The 21,477-nt window shown below is 34.7% G+C and overlaps 1 protein-coding gene and 2 long non-coding RNA genes across 3 annotated transcripts in view; 2 read left to right on the forward strand and 1 right to left on the reverse strand.

The window, feature by feature from the left end:
- Window positions 1-6,500: 6,500 nt before the first annotated feature.
- syt11a (synaptotagmin XIa) overlaps window positions 6,501-21,477 on the forward strand; it is a 50,002-nt gene continuing 35,025 nt past the window's right edge. The window contains exon 1 of the mRNA NM_213460.2: window positions 6,501-6,719. Within this exon, the coding sequence (NP_998625.2) occupies window positions 6,686-6,719 (34 nt within the window). The 5' untranslated portion in view covers window positions 6,501-6,685. The remainder of the gene's footprint in view (window positions 6,720-21,477) is intronic.
- Window positions 14,525-18,968, forward strand: LOC141379085 (uncharacterized). Its single transcript, XR_015516781.1, has 3 exons — window positions 14,525-15,130; window positions 15,545-17,595; window positions 17,640-18,968. It is a non-coding gene; the product is annotated as an uncharacterized LOC141379085 (long non-coding RNA).
- LOC141379086 (uncharacterized) overlaps window positions 16,631-21,477 on the reverse strand; it is a 31,407-nt gene continuing 26,560 nt past the window's right edge. Inside the window, exons 2-3 of the long non-coding RNA XR_015516784.1 lie at window positions 18,797-18,876; window positions 16,631-18,191 (exon numbers count right to left, since the gene is read on the reverse strand). This is a non-coding gene — a long non-coding RNA (uncharacterized LOC141379086). The remainder of the gene's footprint in view (window positions 18,192-18,796; window positions 18,877-21,477) is intronic.

Here is a 21,477-nt window from a genome sequence, read left to right on the forward strand (position 1 = left end):
TATTACACTTCCCCTAAGTAACTTTTTTTTTTCTTTTTTTGCAAAAGCATGGCATTAATCCAAGAAAGTGCATTCTGTTATAGTTCATAAATTATATGTAACCCTGGCCCACAAAACCAGTCTAAAGGCGAATATTTGTGGGAACTATTGCCAAAAATGCATTGTCAAAATGATCAAAGTTGATCAAAATGATCAAAGTTCCAAAAATTTATTAGAATATTAAGTTTAATAGTCACTTTAGATAATTGAAAAAAATCCAAAGCATGTCCTATCTACATGTCTGGTTAAAAAACAAAACCTTTTTTCCCCTTTGAACACAAATATATTTTATTTTTATAAATATTTATAATATTTTGGAGCAGTAAACATGTCTGGCTAAATAATTCAAGTGACTTTTGCTGTCTTAATTAGGTTCAAAAACACAATATCTTATGAATATATTTGCTGCTGAAGATAATGTCCTAAAAAACAAACAAAAAAAGTCAATTAAAAAAATCTTACATGTACCATAGGAACGGTATAGCAGAAAATGTTGACGGTTTTAAAACCTTGACTTTTCCAAACTGCGGTATAGCTTGACAATGGTTATCGTCCCATGTCTAGTCATATCCTAATTCCCAACAAGTCCCATAAAAACACATACATCAATGGCAAGCTTATTCAGCTTTCAGGTCATGTATAAATCTCAATTATCAAAAATGGAGCCTTATGGCTCATTTTGTTGTCACATATTACTCTCATCAAAAGTATTTTGTGAGAAAAGTTCTCAGGGCAAGAGAATGCAGAATTGAAAACATTCTTTTTCCTTCCAACTCATTTTTCCCTTCAGCCTTGGTGAACATAAAAGACTTTTTTTAGAAAACATTGACAACCCCTGGCTTTCGAATGATGTTTAATACGATGCCTTCTGAGTACAGAATTTAGCAGTGGAATGCGTACATTTATTGCAAAAGCCATTTCATGTTGACTTTAATCAGATCCTCTCTATTTTTAGTCCTTGACAAATGGTTAGTCACAACAAAAGAGAAACTATTTAGTAGAACACTGTTCTGTACATGTTCTGCATTCCTAGTGATGTTTCCAGATTTATAATCTTTGTGCCTTTCCATTTGTGCTTCTTTTTTAATTCATTAACTCCTCAATTACTAAAAATAAATCCCTTCTCAGTTTATAAATAACAAAAACTTAAAATCTTCTAGCGGTCTGAAATATTCCAGTAGTTTTAAGCAATGAAGTTCGTCAGGGATGTCTCACAGTCATCGAGTGTCTTCAGCTTTCGTTTAAACCTGTAAATTGGGCGACACAAAAGATGCAAACTCTTCATCTGCAGGGTTGTTCACATCGGCTCAGGTCACGTTGAGAATTATGAGCCTTTCAGAATATGTATCGTAAAGCATAATGCCTTTTCTTTCTTTCTTTTTAGTGAACATTGTTGAATTTAGATGTCAGGTAAACTCATTGTTCTAATGAGTGCCTTTGTGCTGTATCTCATACACATACTACAGATTAAATGCTAAATACAGTAAAGCTGTAGTTTTAATACAGATTACAGAGGCACTTTGTAATTTACGCAATCAGTGTTGAGTTCTCTTCAAACCAGTATGCTTTTTGAGGTCATTTTGGGTGAATTAGATTAAAGCTCTCGCGTTACACATCCAATTCACACCTTGGTGGTGTAGGAACATATTTGTCGTATTTAAAGCTAGAAAACATTTATAAAAATAGACATAGAGAGGTATCTAAATGTCATTAGCAACTTCAGTGCATAGCTTGCTTAGACTTACAGGATTCAAAACATTTTGTTGGTTAAACTGTTTTGCCAATGGCGTCACATGGTCCGGAGTCATCGTGTGGTTTATTTTGCCTTAAAAATGAAAAAAAAAAGTTACAATCGACCTCTGTCGATCTCTGACACAGACGTAGAGTTACTATTGTTAGTGTAAAGTAACTTCACTTTACTTCTCCCTCATTAGTTCTGCACTGTAATTTAGATTTTCTTTCACTGTATGAAAATGTTGCTCTTTTTTTTCAAAGGATGACTTTTGCTTTTCTCAAAAATATGTGGCTTAGCCCCACGGAACAATTAAAGCTCTCCGACGTGTGTGTTTTCACTGATGGGCATACTGTATTGTGTAAGGATATTACATGATGAAAAGCAACATGTATGTCAGTAACATGACAATCATCCAACTGGAAGTCAAATCAACAGCATTCCATATGAAACCGATTTCTTACAAGTATTTATCAGTATGTTATCCAGTGTGAATATATTTGAATCAACTATTTTATTGATATTGTCATTTCAATTCTTGTTGTTATTATGATTATTCTATTGTTAAAGGACATTCTGCTCCTGTATGTTGACTGTACACCAAAGTAAAAAAAAATCATTTTGATACAGATATGTTTTGTGGTGGAGTTCTTTGTTAAATTAGCAAATTAATCATTCTCTTTTTGGCTTAGTCACTTTATTAATCAGTGGGCACCACAGTGGAATGAGCCGCCAACTTATCCAGCATATGTTTTAGGCAGCGGATGCCCTTCCAGCTGCAACCCAACACTGGGAAACACCCATACACACTCTTTCACACACATACACAACAGCCAATTTAATCTGTAGCGCATGTCGTTGGACTGTGAGGGAAATCAGAGCACTTGGAGGAAACCCACACAAACACGGGGAGAGCATGCAAACTCCACTGAAATGCCAACTGACCCAGCCGAGGCTCGAACCAGTGAGCTTCTTGCTGTGAGGCGATCGTGCTACTTCGCCACTGTGACATATTAGCAAATTATTCTAAACCCAATTTAATTGGTACAATTCAGTTAATATAAAAATAATTATTTAGGTTCATTCATTCATTCATTCATTTTCTTTTCGGCTTCGTCCCTTTATTAATCCAGGGTCGTATCCAGCCGTATCCCATCTCTGGAAAACATCCGCATACAATCATTCACACTACGGACAATTTAGCCAATTCACCTGTACCGCATGTCTTTGGACTGTGGGGGAAACTGGAGCACCCGGAGGAAACCCACGTGAATGCAGGGAGAACATGCAAACTCCACACAGAAACACCAACTGACACAGCCAGAGCTCGAATAAGCGACCTTGCTGTGAGGCGACTGCACTACCTACTGCGCCACTGCGTCGCCTATTTAGGTTAAAGTAAATGAAAGTAAACATGTTTTTTCAACTTTCTAAAATAGTTTGTTTATGTTTATGTATATGGCAAATATGTAACATTATTGATTATTTGAAATGGTTTGCTAGTTTTATGTTTTTTGTCTATTTAGTTTTTAACTTCTACCTGTAAACAGTTTCTTTCTTCGTTATTATAGTACAACCTCAGAAAGAGGTACACGGTGGTACAAATATTGTTCCTATATGGAACAGAAAAGACCTCTTATAAAATTGCTCTGTAACTTTTATGGTACAATTGAAATGAAGGTACACAACACATAAAAAAGGTCCATAAGTGTTGGACAACTCCTTTATTACAATATCTATAAAAAATGACTGGAAAGGCAAAGTGATTTTATGAATAATTTCCATATTAAAACATGAATCATCATTCATAACAATAATGAACCCATGAACAATAATTATTACATTCTATTATACAAAACCACTGGTAAAAAAAACATTTAAGGAATTTTAATAAATATTTGATAGCATTTTCTGGTAAATCTATTTTCATTATTGATATCTGCACCTTTTGGCATTTGCTTTCCACTAGTATTGTAAAGCTAATCAAACATAGACACTGATTTTCCATAATTCTATTTCCATTCTAAAATTAAGTCAATTAAATGATCTTTTAAGTGATTACAAATAAAGTGTGAAATGTGTAGCAATAAGAGATATTTTGATTGATGTTAAAGTATTTTTAATTCTTTATTGTAAATGGGAAAGGTGCATTTACACAACAAGAAACTTTTTTAACAACGGTGTTTAAAAATGTATTTGATGTTTAATATTTACTGAAAATAAATTGACACATTTTGGATAAATTGTAGCAAAATGCCTTTTAACAGTTCTTGAAGGAACACATTTGACACTGTTAAGGTACAAAGTGTCTTGTCACTGGTACATTCGTGGATCAGATATGTACCTTTGATGAAGGCACAATATTGTCTCTGCAGGTTTTAAAAACCGAAGGTACATTTTGGTTTGCCATGGTACAAATCATGTCCTTAAAGGTTCACACTGCAATGGTACCAATTTGTTTCTTTGTCTTAAGGTACAATTCTGTCCCATAAAAAGATACTGCCCCTGTGACAAGGGTTTGTACTTTCTTTGGTACAACATTGTACCATTTTTCTGAGAGTATAAATTGATTGTGATTTTTCTTTGCAATGAGCTGGAGTAATTGTTTTGTAAATATAAATATTTATTTTCTAAAATAAAATCTGTTATATAAGAACTCTACACTAAATTGTTCAAACCTCATCATATTTATACACACCCCAGGGTTCTGAATAATTTCAGGCTTGACTATATACAGTATAAAGTTTTCTCTCTTTTTTTGTTATTTGACCAAGTTAAACAGAATGAAAATGATTTTTATTTCTTAGCTGAAATAACATTTTTATGAAATACGTATTTTTATATTTTAATTTTATGTTTTACTTCATTTTTTTGGGCAGCATGGTGGCTCAGTGGTTAGCACTGTCGCCTCAAAGCAAGAAGGTTGATGGTTTGAGTCCGATTCGTGTGTGGAGTTTGGATGTTCTTCCTGTGTTCGTGTGTTTCCTCCAGGTGCTCCGGTTTCCCCTACAGTCATGCGCTATAGGTGAATTGGATGATAATGCATGAGTGTGTGTGAATGTGAGTGTGTATGGGTGTTTCCCAGTACTGGGTTTGTTGGCGTCCACTGCATAAAACATATGCCGGAATAGTTGGTGGTTCATTCCGCTGTGGCGACCTCTAATAAATAAGGGACTTAGCCAAAGGAAAATAAATGAATGACTTTTTGTTCAGTTAAAGCAGAGATGCCCAAAGTTGGCTCATCGTAATCTACAGTTTGGCTTGCCATCCTATCTGAAGAGAGGGAGAATGATAAGATGTTGGTTGGGGCGAATGCCTTTGACAGAGAGCACCATTTTCTATTTAACGTAACCTTTAGTTTCTTTGTTTAAATGAGGAGCTACAAAAAAGCCGACTAAAATTAGATGTAAAGGAATCAGACTATTAAAATGTAAATACTGCCACTTGACAGATGGGAAAATCAGCAAGACATCAGTAAGCAAATCAAGGCAAAAGCAGGAGTAGCTCGACTAGTGTATTCAGCATTGATCTCTATTGTGTTATAAATGGGACTGTGTATTTTTTTTTTTTTTTTTTTTTTAACAAATGAGTTTTATTCAGTCTACTCAAATAAACAGTTCTTAAAAAGACATTTTGTTACTAAAGGCTCTGGTAAACAAAACTCTATTTCTGAATCTGATTGAGAAGAAAACATGTATTGAAGTGTTTACATGCAACCAAATAATCTCTGAAAAGCCTTTATGTAAACAACTTAATTTATGAGATTAAGGTCAATCTGAATGAAATTTTTTTTTTTTTTTTTTAGAATATGCAAAAATCATACAAATACAAGAAAATATCAACAGATAACAAATACAAAGCAACAAAACAAAAACAAAACAAAAACATCAACAATATAGTCAGGTACTGGTATGTGCGTGAGTGTGTGCGTGTGAGTGTGTGTATGCATGTAAAGGTAACTTGGTGGACAGGTCAGAGTACATACATTAGGAACAATAACAGTCAATAAATGAAGCAAGTGTCACATATATAGATAAAACATATAGAAAGAAACCACTCAGAGGTAGGGAGTAACAACAATGCTTATTAATGTATGATAGTAAATATGAGAGTAAAAAGAGAGAAAGGACAACAGTAATAACTGACAACAATAATAATAAATCACAAGTGCTACACCAACTACTACTACGGAAAGTTACTTATATTACAACTACTACTGCTTCTACTACAGCCACAACCACGACTACTACTACTGAAGTGTCTACTAATAATGATACTACTACTACTGATACTATAGCGTTAGACTGTGTATTTTTGACTATAATAAGTAAACTATAAAACCTTAGGAATGATACTGCATCATTAATATGCTTTAAAACAACGTTTTCTAGTTATTTTTAAATATTAGCAAATACATTTGAAATGTACACATGGCAAATGTATGGTAATATGGCTTGGTATATTAAACTTTGGCCCACAGCCCTCAATCAAGTTTGATTTTTGGCCCTTAATGAGAAAATGTTTGGGCAACCTTAAGTTAAAGTATATTTTAATAAGAGTCATTTTGTTTTGGTTACCTCTAATAACCCCATGGTTGAACTTGATAGCGCGGAATGTTGTTTAAATGTATGAACTGTAGAGGGCGCTGAAGCGCTTATGTATGAAAAACAGTCGAGGCTGCGCAGCATCCGCCCTGAATGAGCATCATCACTTTCATCTGGAGGCGGGAGCGCGCGCGCGTCACCGAGCGCATCCTTGAGGAGCGCGCAGCCGCTGAAGAAAACATCCTACAGCTCGACCACCCGTTCAGCTGGAGGATCGGCCTAGAGAAATTCATGGAAATTAAATAGAAATTCATTACCTTTGCTTTTTGTTTTTTGTTTTCTGATCACAGCCAAGCCATTGGACGCCAAAATGGCTGAGATGACCAATTTAAAACCAACCTATGGTGAGTACACGGGTTTATCTATATTTACGTAATGAAAATGTTTATAAACTGCGATTATGGCATAGCTACCTTCAATAATTTGACACCAGCATTATTAGTTTTTTAATATTATTAATTTCGATCTTGGATTCCGTTTTGGTTTGTTGTTTTCAATGAAACACCGTATTCTAAGATATATTTTGTGGACATTTTGTACTTACATTAGCCTGTATGCTATTTTATATCACTGTACACTGTATTGTAGGCTATATTAGTGTGTTGGGGGAGTTATTTTGGAAATATTTAATATTAAATTGGCACTCAAAACCGTAATATTCGCCAATCAAGTGTAAAGTGCAGCACCGGAAATACGCACATGAAGACAACATGATTTACCCGCTAGACGCATGAGGTGTGTTTATCCACACACATGTCATGGCGTGTGATGAGTTATGACAGTCTCGAAGAAGAAAATAGATGCAATTATTTTGGAAAAAGAGTGTTTATGAACTAAACTCTTAAGCCTCTTTGTTAAGACGGTGCGTGTATGACGTCATATATGTTCAAGGCGAGTGTTTTGTGCCCTTATTTATTTATTTCTTATTTCATGACGATATTCAACGCTGTTGCCTATAATGCACATTGTTGCATAATGTGTAGTATTATGATTAGACCTATTGCTTTTCATAAATTGGCCCTACATATACATGTCTGTACACTTAAACAAAAATAGTGCATGGATTTTAAAATATTCTCTCAGAAACTGATAAATAACAGTTTGAAGAAAGATTTAGACCATTAGCCTATTTATTTTTATACCTTAATAAATCATTTTTACAGTGTTTAACTCTTTAAACAATGATGTCATCTAGACATCTAGACATATCTGTTAAAAGTAAATTATAAATGTGTATATTGCTTTTTATTCTCTAATGTTATGACTGTAAGGTGTGTTATATAACACAAATGTATAGATAATGGACATTTTTATATTAAGCTACAATCCTTAACTGCATGCCAGTATATGCTATTATGCTTATATCACACACTTCCTCAAATAAATAATCACAATATTTCTTGCATAATTTTCTTTTATTTATTTGTTTGTTTATTGCAGTGATAACAGAAAAAAAGGTTTCATAGAGAAGCTTTCATTGAGCATTTCCTTATATAATTATCTTTTTCTCAGAATATTAAACATTTGAATGATCTAAAGGACCCTTTTCCACTAGTATACAGTTTTTTTGTGCAATAAAATGGTTCAATAAATTTTATATAATAAAATTAATTATATGTCAAGAAAGAAACTTTATTATTAAGAAAGAAAATGTAATTTTATTTGTCTATATCAGAAACGATTGTCACTTTTTCTTGTACTGTAGCTTCACTAAAACCCCCCAAAAATTACAAAAAAGGATATAATAGTGTGAATAATAAACCTTCTGGCCAGAAAAGACTTGGTTTAAATGTTTCATATTTAATAACAGTTAATATCGTGTGAAAAATAAAATGTGATTCCAGTTGTTGAGTGGTTTTAAAATCATCAACAGATTGAGTCTTTAGGGGGATTATGTCATACTCTGGGGGATAGTGGACGGTTTTGACGCGTTTCCTGGTGAATGCGTGTGATGTAGTTTGGGTCAAGTATTTTAGGAACACGTCTGAGGCATCTTGGATCACAACCCAGCGCGTGGGAGTTGCCTGGAGACAGAATCAGCAGCAAGATGTGCATGCGCTTGAGAAGAAAATAACCTGGATCAGTTCAGCTAGAAAAACACAATAAGGATTTCAGAAGCCGTGAAGGAAATAAAACCTTTTATTGCTTCAGTAGGAAGTCTTGCACATTTAAAGCCAAAATGCTGCATGACGTAACACAACAACTAAATGTTGAATGTATGTGCGTGTACAGATGTGTGACACTTCATTGTTTTCGACAATGAAGATTAAAGGGATATTTTACCAAAAATGTAACTTCACATACAATTTATTTACCCTTGAGTGGTTCCAAACCTTTATGAGTTTCTATGTTCTGTTGAACACAAAAGAAGATATTTTGGAGAAAGCTGAAACCACTGACATCCACAGAAGAAAAAACAAATACTATGGAACGCAATGTTTTTTTGTGTGTTAAAAAAAATTAACTCAAATAGATTTTAGACAAGTGGTAGGTGAGTAAATGATAATGGAATTTTTACTGTGGGGAGGGGGAACAAAAAATATTGCTTGCAAATTGTGCAGAAAATTTGTGCTTAAAATGAGCCCTTGTAGTGTGTTATACAATAAATATTATAAAAAATATTAATATAATAATATATAAATATATTACAATAAAACTATATGTGAGTTATCCACAGTTATTTCCATTAAAATAACATAACAAAAAAAACAAGCAAAATCTCAAATAAAAGATTTACAATTAAAACAGCATCTAAATTCATCTAAATTAAGACTGCAAAAAACAAAGTAAGTTCAAGCTAAATTCTGCTAGCTCAACCATATGCCTGGGCAAATAAAAGTGCCTTCAAATCTGATTTAAAAAACCTAATATCCTAGGACAGGTTATTTCATTGACATAGTGCAGCATAGGGTTGGATAAGATTTGGGACCTTAACATATACCTTATCGTACAATGCTGCAAAACATAAAATACATGCTTCCTAATATTTTTTTTTTTTTTTGCGTGTGTTTAGATGACAAATCTGGCTGCTGACTACTTTTCTTTCAAATCTGAAATGTTACTTACGTGTTACAATTGGTAGAGAAGGCAGGGCTTTTCATGCAGATCACCTAGCGAACCACTGACCTAAACCCTACCCTACACACAAACTACGCACAATCTATAGTGTTTTTAAAAGGAAACATAAAACAAAAGTGCACAGCACCACAGTTTTACCTTGATTTTACATCGCTTACATTTCTTTTGCTTTAGCGGACTTGAACCCAATCACATTGCAACAATTCAACAGCATAAAATTGAGTTCCCAAACAAATCACAACAGAAAGCGTATTCAATTACAAACTATGACAGACATTAAGTTGTTTTGTGGTTTTGTGCAAAGAAAATAATCTTTTATTCAACAATAATATGTCCTGATTTAACTGTAGTCAAACTGTGTTCAATGAAAGTAACATGTGAGATACCTACATTGACCTTCATATTAAAACTTGTACTTCACCTCAAAATCAGCTGGGAGCCAATGTAACAAGACTAGCAGTGTCCTGATACCTTATAGTAGCGAGGCATTTTTTTTCCCTGACCTGAGTGCTTTTTTCTGTGATTGTCAATGGAAGTTACACATATTTAAAACTGACAGCGTAGCTTGGTGTTTTTAAAACTTTGACAGTTGGAGAAGTACTCACAGCTTAGCATTTTTAAAACAGCACTCATGGTTCTGAACTGAAAAAAAAAAAAAAAAAGATTAATTAGATTTAATAAAAGTATCTGCAATCAGTTTATATTGGCTGAATTTAAAACTTAAATTTAGCAATTTTCGGCTGCTCATTCCATTGTGGTGACCTCTGAAATAGAGATGAAGCTGAAGGAAAATTAATGAATGAATAATGGTTTTAAATTTAATTTATCTTAATTTGTTTGTTTAAATTCAGCCCATATAGTTTGTTTGCAACCACTTGCCTTAAAAAAAGTAGTAAATCCAATGAACCAATAAATCATTAAATCAATTTTTTAAAACTAAAGTCAATTTTAAATTTGTTTTGAAAATCTTCTGTCATGCTTTAAAGAATTATACCAACAAGAGCTGCACAATATATTGTTTCAGCATGAATATCACAATGTGATCAATCGCAATAGTCACATCGCAAGTATATCAGTGTTGAGCGTGGATAATAATTGATCATTTCGCAAGTGTTTTTTAAAGCCTGTGACTGTGTGAGGGTTGTAAAAGGATTCAGATTTAATAAACTGAACCATTTGTAACTTTGACAAATTAACAAAGATTTATTTTGCTTAAGTGTTTTTAAAACAAAGACTATATGCAGTATTATTTTACATTTGATTATTAAATTACTATATACTGTACCTAAATACAGTTCGACTCCTCAGAAAACAACAAAATGCTGTTTATTTCATTTGAATCTTTTTCTTTATTGAATGGATCTGTGCTTGTAGATTGTGCATTATATTTTATGCACTCCCCTACAGAATTCTCTATATCAGTTTAAAGTTATACATTTTTTCCAAAAAAGTTATTCAGCTAATCAAGTGAAATCGTATCATATCACAATATACATATCATAATGAAAATAAATGGCGATGTTAAAATTTTCCAGTGTTGTGCATCCTAATACTAACCATTAGAAATGGATATTTAAATGATAAATTAATTCCACAGTTTAAAAAAAGATGTTGTATTCTCACCTTTTTAACAAATTTCAGTTTCAGACTGTTATCTGATTTCAGAAAATACCACTAATGTCAATTAACAAAAGACTAAAGAATGAATTACGATTTAAAAAAAAAATTCTTTCTTTCTTCTTGATGTTTTCATTCATATTAAAGTGCACCAATGATGAAAATAATGTTTTAGAAGCTATTTGGACAGAACTGTGTGTAGATATATTATGTCCACATGTCATATTTTGGTGATAGAAACAATAAGTCTCTTTTTTTAAAATTTCCTGACATTAAAATAGGATCCAAATCCCTCCCATTTTGAGGCCTACTTGACGTTGGAGTGTGGTTTCCCCACCCACTGAATGTCATATCAACAAGACGGGACGTCTGCAAAGCAACTGGGATTAAAAGATCTGCTTAGCTCTCTATGATCATCAAATGTAATCAATAATGAGTTTAAAACATTTTTAAAATAGTGCATGTTTGTAATGAATTACAGCGATTTTACAGTCTTTCACCACAGCCGCATGTCAGTACAATTATAAAAGAAGACACTTCAATCCCGCTTTGTGGACGTTAAATCAGTTTTTTTTTATATTAATATTATAAATATCCATACAGCAGTTGATATTAACGTGTATCTTGTCACATTTGCTGTACAAAAACTGTGCAAAGATAAACGCGCGATATGTGTGTGTGTGTGTGTGTGTGTGCGCGTGAACTTCACAACATAGTGTGTGACTAATCCAAAGGCTTGAAATCTTTAAATAATCACTGGGAAAGTTCTTACTGTAGAATTTCTCACAAACATTACATGAGATCTGCTTCCTTCATGCCAGTCACTGTGCTGTTTATCTGACACAGCCAAGGCAGAGCTTGAGGCACACTCTGACAGGCACGTGACAGTGCCCTTTAACATTGATGGAAATCCACTTAAGCTGTGATAAAGTGCAAAAAAATGTTTAGTCAACGACGTAAACTATTAGATATACAATCAGCGACTTGATTTCTATTTGTGAAGCCCCACCCACAATAAAATACCATTGGTGCAAAATGCCACTCCATATATGCTGTATATTAAACAGCAGCTCAGTTCTGATTTAGTTTCACATTGCATTTTTGTTTTCATCCTGAAATGTCAAATCCACATATTGATAACAGGGTGTAAATTGTGGAACTGCAGTGAAACGAAAAGCTGTTTTTAAATTCAGGGTGCGTTCTGTCAGGCTGAGACTGGCTCAGTATTGTCAAGTCCTCTCAGATAATAGCAGTGACTTTATTGATTGAGCAGAGAATCGATTGACCTTGCAGGACATCATTTTTATAGTCAAAATAGGAGCAAGAAAATGCTTTCAGGAAGGAAGGTGAGCAGGTCAAACTCAAACGTCAATAGCATCTGTCTTATGCTTGTTTTATGGAGATTCACAGCCTGATTGGGATTATTAATGTAGGCAGCAGAAGCAGATAGACTGACGGAAAAATGATCCCATTTGTTGATGATATTTGTAAATAATACAATTAATAGGAATTGTGTCAAACATTATAACCTGTGCTGTAAATAATGGTTGTAATGTTTTATTTGAACAGTATTATTAAATAAACTATTATTATTATGGCGACACGGTGGCTCAGTGGTGAGCACTGTCGCCTCACAGCTAGAAGGTCACTGGTTCGAGCCTCGGCGGGGTTAGTTGGCATTTCTGTGTGGAGTTTGCATGTTCTCCCTGTGTTGGCGTCAGTTTCCTCCGGGTGTTCTGGTTTCCCCCACAGTCCAAAGACATGCGGTACAGGTGAATTGAATAAACTTAATTGTCCGTAGTGTATGAGTTTGAATGAGTGTGTATGGATTCTTCCCAGTACTGGGAACTTTATAACACTTTTATAATGTTAGCACCAAAACCACATTTGTATTAGGATTTTTATAACATTAACATTTTATATAACATTTACATAATTTATTATCATGTTTAATTTAACGTAGGCATTGTTTTTTTTCACTATTGATTTTAATAGATTTTTACAGGATTAAATATGTATCTTAGTTCACAAAAACAGCAAAAACAATTATATAAAAAATCTGTTTATTTCATTAATACATTTAGTGAATTGCTTAACTCAATATATTAAAAAAAGATATAATGAAGCATAAGATTATTAGTAAAATAATAAACACAAGGCCAGAAAATATTGAAATAGAACGTGCTGTTCTGTTTGCATGCTCAGAGGAGGAAAAGGACATCTAAAGTCATTTAGCATAAAGTACAGAAATGGCAAGATTATACTTGCAAAAATCTGTTTAGATGCAGTGGTTAGTGACTATGCACAAATAAGCCCTCAGTAAACAGAATTCTTTATAAAACTACCTTTTTTTGTCAAACATTCCTCTAACTTACAACTAAGTCACATTTCAATTTTACAATGGGCAGGGGTTTGTGTCAAATTAGGTCCACACCAATATTAAAAGCAAATCTACGCTCTTGTTTGAGCCAACATTGAGTTATGACAGTGCAGCCTTTTTTAAAATGTATTTTCTCTTAGTGGAATAAAACTGACAATTTTTCCAACAGTTTTTTTTTACTGCAGAGCAAACTATAATTAATAATTCATTTTAAGGGTTGTTTTTGAAGACTAAATCTCTTTGAAATTATGTTCTCGCCTAGACAACATTTGATCTTAGCTTATCACACACATCTGCAAAGTGTAGCCTGTCTTTTTTCTCTCTCTCGCTGTCTCTTGTGTGTGTGAGGAGGGTGTGTGAAGCTGCAGTGATGAACAATGGTTTGATTTATACGTGTGACTGTTGTCAGAGTGACAAGCCTTCACTGTCCCTGCCGAAATCCAGCACACAGTGTCTTTCTGCAACACGACTGCTGCTGATCCTGATTCTCACACCGCTGCTACTGACATATTACCAATGACAGCAGATACACAGCGCCAGCCGTCCTGACATGGCAGCCCATGAAAACCTCTCAGTGATCCTGCTGAACCGAGAGCAAAACCTGCGGGTGGCACATGAGCGAAAACAAAAGCAGGAGCACAGACTGAATTGTAGCAGCACTGAGTGTCATTATTCACACCTGTCCTGTTTTCTTAACCTCATCATTTTCCCTCGCTGCTTCCTCTTAATTTCTACTCATCACGAATTCCGCCCTGCCGTACAAGCTCGGCGGAGACTGCAGACAATGGCATCATTTCTCATTTGTGGCCAATTTTGTCAGGCTTATTAATCATGTGTGCCCACACGCGTACACACTCAATTTTAGCACGCAGTTGTGTGTGTTTGTGCCACTGGAGCGTGTTATTGAGTGTGTCATGATCAGAGGCTTGTGTTTAGGGCTGATAATGTTTTTTTTTTTTTAGGTGAGGAATGAGCCATACTGCTGACGTTGGTTAGCATTTGTTGAGACGACTGCTGCACATTCTGAATCACTTTAATAAATTTAATTTCAATTTCAGTTGAAAATAACAACATCTTTTACACATTGGGAAAAATAAATTTAGCAAAAGTTACCATCGGGCAGCACGGTGAAGCAGTGGGTAGCGCTGTCGCCTCACAGCAAGAAGGTCACTTGTTCGAGTCCCAGATGGGTCTGTTGGCATTTCTGTGTGGAGTTAGCATGTTCTCCCCTTGTTTACATGGGTTTCCTCCAGGTGATCCTGTTTTCCCCACAAGTCCAAAGACATGCGCTATAGGTGAATTGGATAAGCTAAATTGTCCGTAGTGTATGTCCTGGTCCTCCCAAGTTGGGTGTTGAGCATTAGGCTAACGACCCATCTCGTAAAAAATAGATGTTACGAAACACCAACATGGTGCGGCTAAATATCAACTTCGATAGAAACAGCCCTGGGAGTAAAAGTTACCATCACTATTCTTTGCTATGTAGTTTTAAATATTATCAGGTTTCTAAGCAGTGGTTGTCAGGGTGTTGCTGTGCATTTGCTAATTCATACTTTTTAAGGTCTGAAATTGCACACTTCATTACTGTATATAGTATGTAAAAAAACATATGTGAGCTGAGTGGTATGTTCGAATTTATAGTATTCGAAAAATAGTAGGCGACATGATCTTCTACTTCCGGTGAGATTCTGAAGTGCGCATCCAGTGGATGCTGTACCATCCTATAAGGCCATGTCAGATCATTTATAAATGGGAATGAAATGATAAATGGCAATGTAGTAAATTCTATTCGTTCTACTTCTATTCATTCTACATTTAAAGGTCATAAAGTATGTTCAAATTCAAAATAAAGTATGTTCAAGTCCAAAATCCCTTATTACTCAGTAGGTACTGCATTTACATTTAAATGTACTACTCTGCCATTAGAAAAGTACCTTCTATATAGTATGAATGTGAGCAGTACGATTGTATGATCCGCCATTTTGTCATCATCACATGACCTACTCAAATCTGTTGCGTTGCTTCCCTCCCATTCATGAATTCTCTCGCGGTGCATCATGGGATAGCGTACCGTCCAATTGATGTGCACTTCAGAATCTCACCAGAAGCAGTAGGTCATCCGGGTTCTTCTCACATACCATTTTCAGACATACTACTCGCCTCGCATACAGTATGGAAGTATGCAATTTCGGACACAGCCATAGTATTCGAAAAACAGTAGGCGAGATGATCATCTACTTCCGGTGAGATTCTGAAGTGCTCTTGCAGTAGACTTGCAGTACTATCTATCCTATAAGAGCACATAAGATAATTTATTAATGAGAGTGAAATTATAACTGGCAATGTAGTAAATTCCATTCATACAACTCATATTCATTCCTCGTATAAAGGTCATAAAGTGAGTTCAAGTTCAAATGCAGCGATCCCAAATGCATCCCTTACTACTCAGTAGGTACTGCATTTAAATTAAGTTCTATAAAGTATGAATGTGAGTAGGATGAATGGAACTCAGCTTTACTCCCATTCATGAATTCTTTCATGATGCATCATTTAGAATCTCGCCTAAAGTAGTAGGTCATCCAGGTACTTCTCACATACTGTTTTTCGAATTCTGTAAATTTAGACATACTACTCGGCTTGTATACTGTTTTTAGCATAATATATAATATGGAAGTATGCGATTTTGGACACAGCTTAACTGTGTTGCTAAGTGGTTGCTTGGTTGTTATAGGTGGGTACCAGGGGTGTGACTTTGTAGTATTCTTATGTTGTGTTCCAAATGCCACACTGTGACGCAGTTCATAGAGAAACAAATATTAAATGAACAAAGAGTGGGCGTGGCTTGTTTTTTTGTACCGCAGGCTGAACGGATGTAGTAAAGTAGGCATTTCATTCAGAAATATCAGGAAAGGGGTTTTAGAAGAGTTAGTACAACCTAACTGACAAAAATGCTCACAATTTCTGTTTGTTATCAAAACTGACAGCTGGAGTGGCATAGTTAAATATGTTAGCCATGCCCATTACCTGAAAATCACTTGATAATTTATAAATCTGATAATTTAACTGAAAACAAACAGGAAGTGTATTCTCAGATTTTTTTTTTAAATTAAAGATGAAAAGGGCAATCTTTTTTCTAAATGACATGCACAGATTAATTGTTCACCACAAAACCAGCAATGTGAGATAACAAAATCATATGGTTAGTTTTTATTTATTGGGGACTTTAAGTGCATGAAGTGTTCAACATTCCTGTCTACAATGAAAGAGTACTTATTTACTTTAGAATTTTAAGGTGGATGCATTACTTACACTACTTCCAAATTTAGTAAAATAGTGCATAAGTATGCGATTTGGGACTCACCTTTAGTTATTTCAGTGCTGCAGGCTGTTGCCAAGTTATTTGTGGTTGCCAGGGTGTTGTACATATTCACTGGGTAGTAACCAAGGTGTTTTGCAGTTATTAAAATATTTTGTTTTAGCATGTAAAACTGTTGGTTAGATATTACCAGGGTGTGGCTTAGTATTTGCTAACATAGTTTGAAATATTTTGGTCTATTGTTTGAGCATTTGCTAACATATTTCAGTTATTCAGTGTGTCAATAAGTGGTTGCAAGGGTGGTATAGGTGGTTAACAGGACTGTAGCTTTGTAGTTGCCAGTGTGTACTGAGTTATTGAGCGGGTTGGGTATGAAGAGCAAGCTACATTTAATATTTAGGCATATAATTGCAAGTAAATTTTAATATGGCAATTTAAATTGACATTAAATGTAGTGCAATTGGTGGATTTAAGATGTACTGAAGCAAGACTATAATAGTAGTTAAAATATTTATAAATTAGGGTTAATTGTTTTATTATCAGGCAGAACAGTGGCTCAGTGATTAGCACTGTCGCAGCAAGAAGGTCAGTAGTTTGAGTCCCAGCTGGGTCAGTTGGCATTTCTGTGTTTACATGTTCTCCCTGTGTTGGCGTGGGTTTCCTTCGGGTGGTCCTAAATTCCCCACCGTCCAAACACATGCGCTATTGGTTGAATAAACTAAATTGCCCATCATGTGTGTGAATAAGTACGTATGGGTGTTTTCCAATACTGAGTTGCAGCTTGAAGGGCATCCGCTGCGTAAAACATATTCTACTAGAATAGTTTGCAGTTCATTTGCTGTGGCGAGATCTGAAATAGAGACTAAGCTGAAGGAAAATTAAAGTTTTAATATAGGTCAATGGGATTTTTACACCGATGTTTGATAAAGTACCTCTTCCTGAAATATAATGAAAATTAATTTTTCGGCTTGCAGTATGATTTGAAGTATCATACATATCTCCAGCAGAAACAGTGAGTGATGTTTATAGTGTTTGTTCAATCCATAACTGTAAATATGAAGATCGATAGTAATAGTCTTAGCATTTACCACTAATGGTTATTTCAGAGGTCATTTAGAAACTTGTTTCCTAGTAACTATCATGTCAGATTTCAGCTACAATCGTGACAGTAATTTATCATTTCTAAGGTAATTACCAGAGCGAGAGGCGAGTGTATCAGCTGGCGAAATCATTTTTTTCCCTTGTGTTTCATGTCTCAGAGGGGTCGTTTCTAAGCAACGGGAGCAGCTGGCTTTTAAACATGCAGCCAAAAGTGACATCATCTTATTGGGAGTCTCTCCAGGGGTCGCAGTGTCCAGTTGAATCAGGGAGGGTCCGGTCTTTGTGTGGATGGAAACAGGGCGGGTCCACCGAGGCTGGGGGTCGCTGGAAAAAAAAAGATATAAAAGAGGGAAAGAGAAGCCAGAATAATTTAGGTGAAATGTCAGGAAATGTAAAGCCAGCAGTGTCAAAGAATGATATTAAACAGCTGTGCTAGATGTGTCAGTGTAGTGCAATCATTCTAAAGCTACAGATGAATGACAGATTTCTTATGAGTTCTGTATCAGAGATGCTGCTTTCAATCAAGAATCTCATGTCTACCTGTTATTTTTAATCTAACCCCCTCTTAGCTCTTTCTTCTCCATCTGACACTATAATATTGTCTTTCACCTTAGTTTATTCCTTTATTTTTTATGTAAAAATTTGTTTGGGGGTGAGATATTTGATACCTACCATCATATCCTAATTGTAAATTGGCTGTTGTGACCCCTAATAAAGCATGGCGTGAAGTGAGTGAGTGAATATTATAATTGTTTTTTTAATGATATGCAAGCTGACATTAGAACACCAAAGGCTCATTCTGAAAACGTAGCCCTATATATATGTTTGTGGAGATCCCGAAATAATGTAACCAGAAGTACGTATGGCTGCATTTTGGTTTTAAAATGAACGATACGGGGTGGTATGATGCCGTTCCTTTTCACGCTTACCAGCTGACTGCTTATCTCCGTATGGATGGTTTTCCCGCTGTAACCAGTTTGTCCAGTAGCTCTACATTGAGATCGGTGGACTAGAGACACAGAGAGGGGTTGACCATGATGACGGGGTTCGAGTCCGACAAAGAAAATGGGACAGAAAGTGGGACAGACAAAAACAGAATCCAAAAAAAAAAAAAAAAAGAAATTAAATAAACAACTAAATAACAGTGAGAATGTAGTAAAATCTGAAAACATGATAAAAAACAGAGAGAGCTTTTCTTTTTCTGGATTTCTTTTTAAAATTGTCGGTTGGGTTTATGGAAGTGGGTGGGTTGGTAAATCAGTGCTTTTGAAAATACTATTATTTGGGTTCAGGAAAGGAGGAGGGTGGGTCAGTCGATCAGTCAGTCAGTCATTCAGTCAGTCAAACAGTCAGTTGACAGCGGCCACTGGTGGAATTGTGCAAGAATAGCAGGCGCGAATAGCATGCACGAGAGAAATTTGGGATCTCAAAAAGCATACACGGCGGCCTCTGGTGGATTTACAAAAGCAAAAGCTACAAAAAAAGTAGCTTCTGGGACAAATTTGGTTCCCTCCAGAAATGTATATAGAGGTACTTTTTTTCAGAATGAGCTTGGGTTGCATTAGAAGCAATTAGAATGGCCTATACAAAATCTTGAAAACAAAAATAAATATCACGATGTATGTTAAAAAATATCATACAGGTTAACAAATCTAGAGGCAAACATTTGTGTGTGTTTCTGCACTGTTGTGTCTTATTTTGCAGTGAATTTGTTTCTAAATAAACAATTTATTCCAATGTCTTAACGGTGTGCTCATAAAGAAAGTCAGTAAATGAATCAGCAGTTTGAATGAATCACTTGAATGATGCAGTGAATCATTCATTAAAGCAGGGTTGTGAGCACTAGATGGTATTACTTATTATTTTGGGATTTGAACTGTACTCAATTACTGAACCTCAAATCAGCGAGATTATGGGAGGAAGTAGTGATATTTTGTGCCATTTATTCAAAGTGAACGATTAATTGGGTACAAAATTCAGACAATAGTGTACTAAAAAAGTATTGTTTATATAAAAAACTAATAAAAATAGCAAATAAAATAATTTTGATTTGATGAAGATAGCTAATAAACCTTTAATTACCTTTTCATTATATGTAAATTTCTTTGCATTAATGGTCAAATGTCAGTTTAAATAATCTACTAATCTTTTATTGGAGTTTATGTTGGTTTTCAGACTATACAATTTCAGCATGATATTATCTAATTACATGTATGGCGTTGCAGTAATTCATAAATGACTACAAGCCCTGAGATGCAAAGAAATCCATCGTTCTATCTCGTGAAGCATATCATGATAGACGACAATCGATGCTGCATCTGCGTCCTGACAGAAAGACTGCCATATGTTAATGTTTCAGTGGCTTTCATGACATCTGTGACAATGACAAATAAGAGAACAGAAGCTCTTTCGGGCACAGCTTTCAAACATGGCGAAAAGAACAAGAGAACATGGTACTGGTGTTAGTTGCAATTATGCAATGTAAGAAATGCTCAGGATCACTTTCAGGAATCCTAGGGTCTTGCATGCGTCACTCTTAAGTGGTCAGTGAGCTGCAGTAATAGGCCAGTTCTTTGGTAAAGCAGCATATCATCTTCCTTTCAGATTGAGGCCAGATGAGCATTAGTGATGTTTTACATTAAAGCAACAAAATGTGCTGCTAGTAATCCTGTCAGAAATGGATGAATGCTCTGCTGTGTGTGCATGTACATGCTTGTTAGAGTCACTTTGAAGCTTAATACACATTTTCGTTATGTTACACATCATACACAAATATAGTAGTTATAGTGAAAAGTAAGATAACTTGCATGAAAATTGAAAGGTGTCACACTAGTGAGATTTCAGCAAAAAAAAAAAAGAGTTTTATGGAAATATGTGTCTGTAATGTTGAGATGCCTAAAAAAGCTTAATCACATAGAAGTGAAAAGATTTTGCTTGTTGAACAACACTTTCTCATTAGGAGTGAATACTTGGTTTTAAAATGACTAATTTGTGAACTTTATTGAATATAGAGCATGGTGAAACCTACACCCTGTTTTAAAAAAAGAACATTTTTCTCCAGTTCTCAGTGAATATAGGCAATGTAATTTGGTGCATTTAAAGAAAACAAGATATTTTAACAGATACATTTATTAAAATAATATTTTAGTCACCAAACATATTTAGAAATAGACAGATAATTCAAATCCAAAAATTACAACCTACAAAATTTCAACTAACTTTTTCAATTTTATTTTGCTTCTCTTGATTATTCCTCTGTTTTAAATTTGTATTTAAAAATGTTCTGTAACATAAATTTGGGTGTACTAGTTTTTGGACCATTATCGTAAGTTATTTTTTAGATAAGCTCCAGATTTGGCATCAGTACTGACTAATCTAATGTATGTGCACAAATATAATATTGCATAGCTTTCTATTAAAATTATGTATTTAAAAGATAAATTTGTACTTAGATATGCTGAGCACTGTATATATAACCTGCATGTACGCATAATCCTGCATGTCAAGGTTCAGTAATTTCACTTTTATGGCAAAGAACAGGTTATTTTCATTGCCTTTAAAGTGAAATAACTGAGCATAAATATAGAAGACTAAGAAAAATGCTAAATTT

The sequence above is a fragment of the Danio rerio genome, chromosome 19, assembly GCF_052040795.2.
Source record: "Danio rerio strain M-AB ecotype USA chromosome 19, GRCz13ab, whole genome shotgun sequence".
Classification (NCBI taxonomy): domain Eukaryota; kingdom Metazoa; phylum Chordata; class Actinopteri; order Cypriniformes; family Danionidae; genus Danio; species Danio rerio.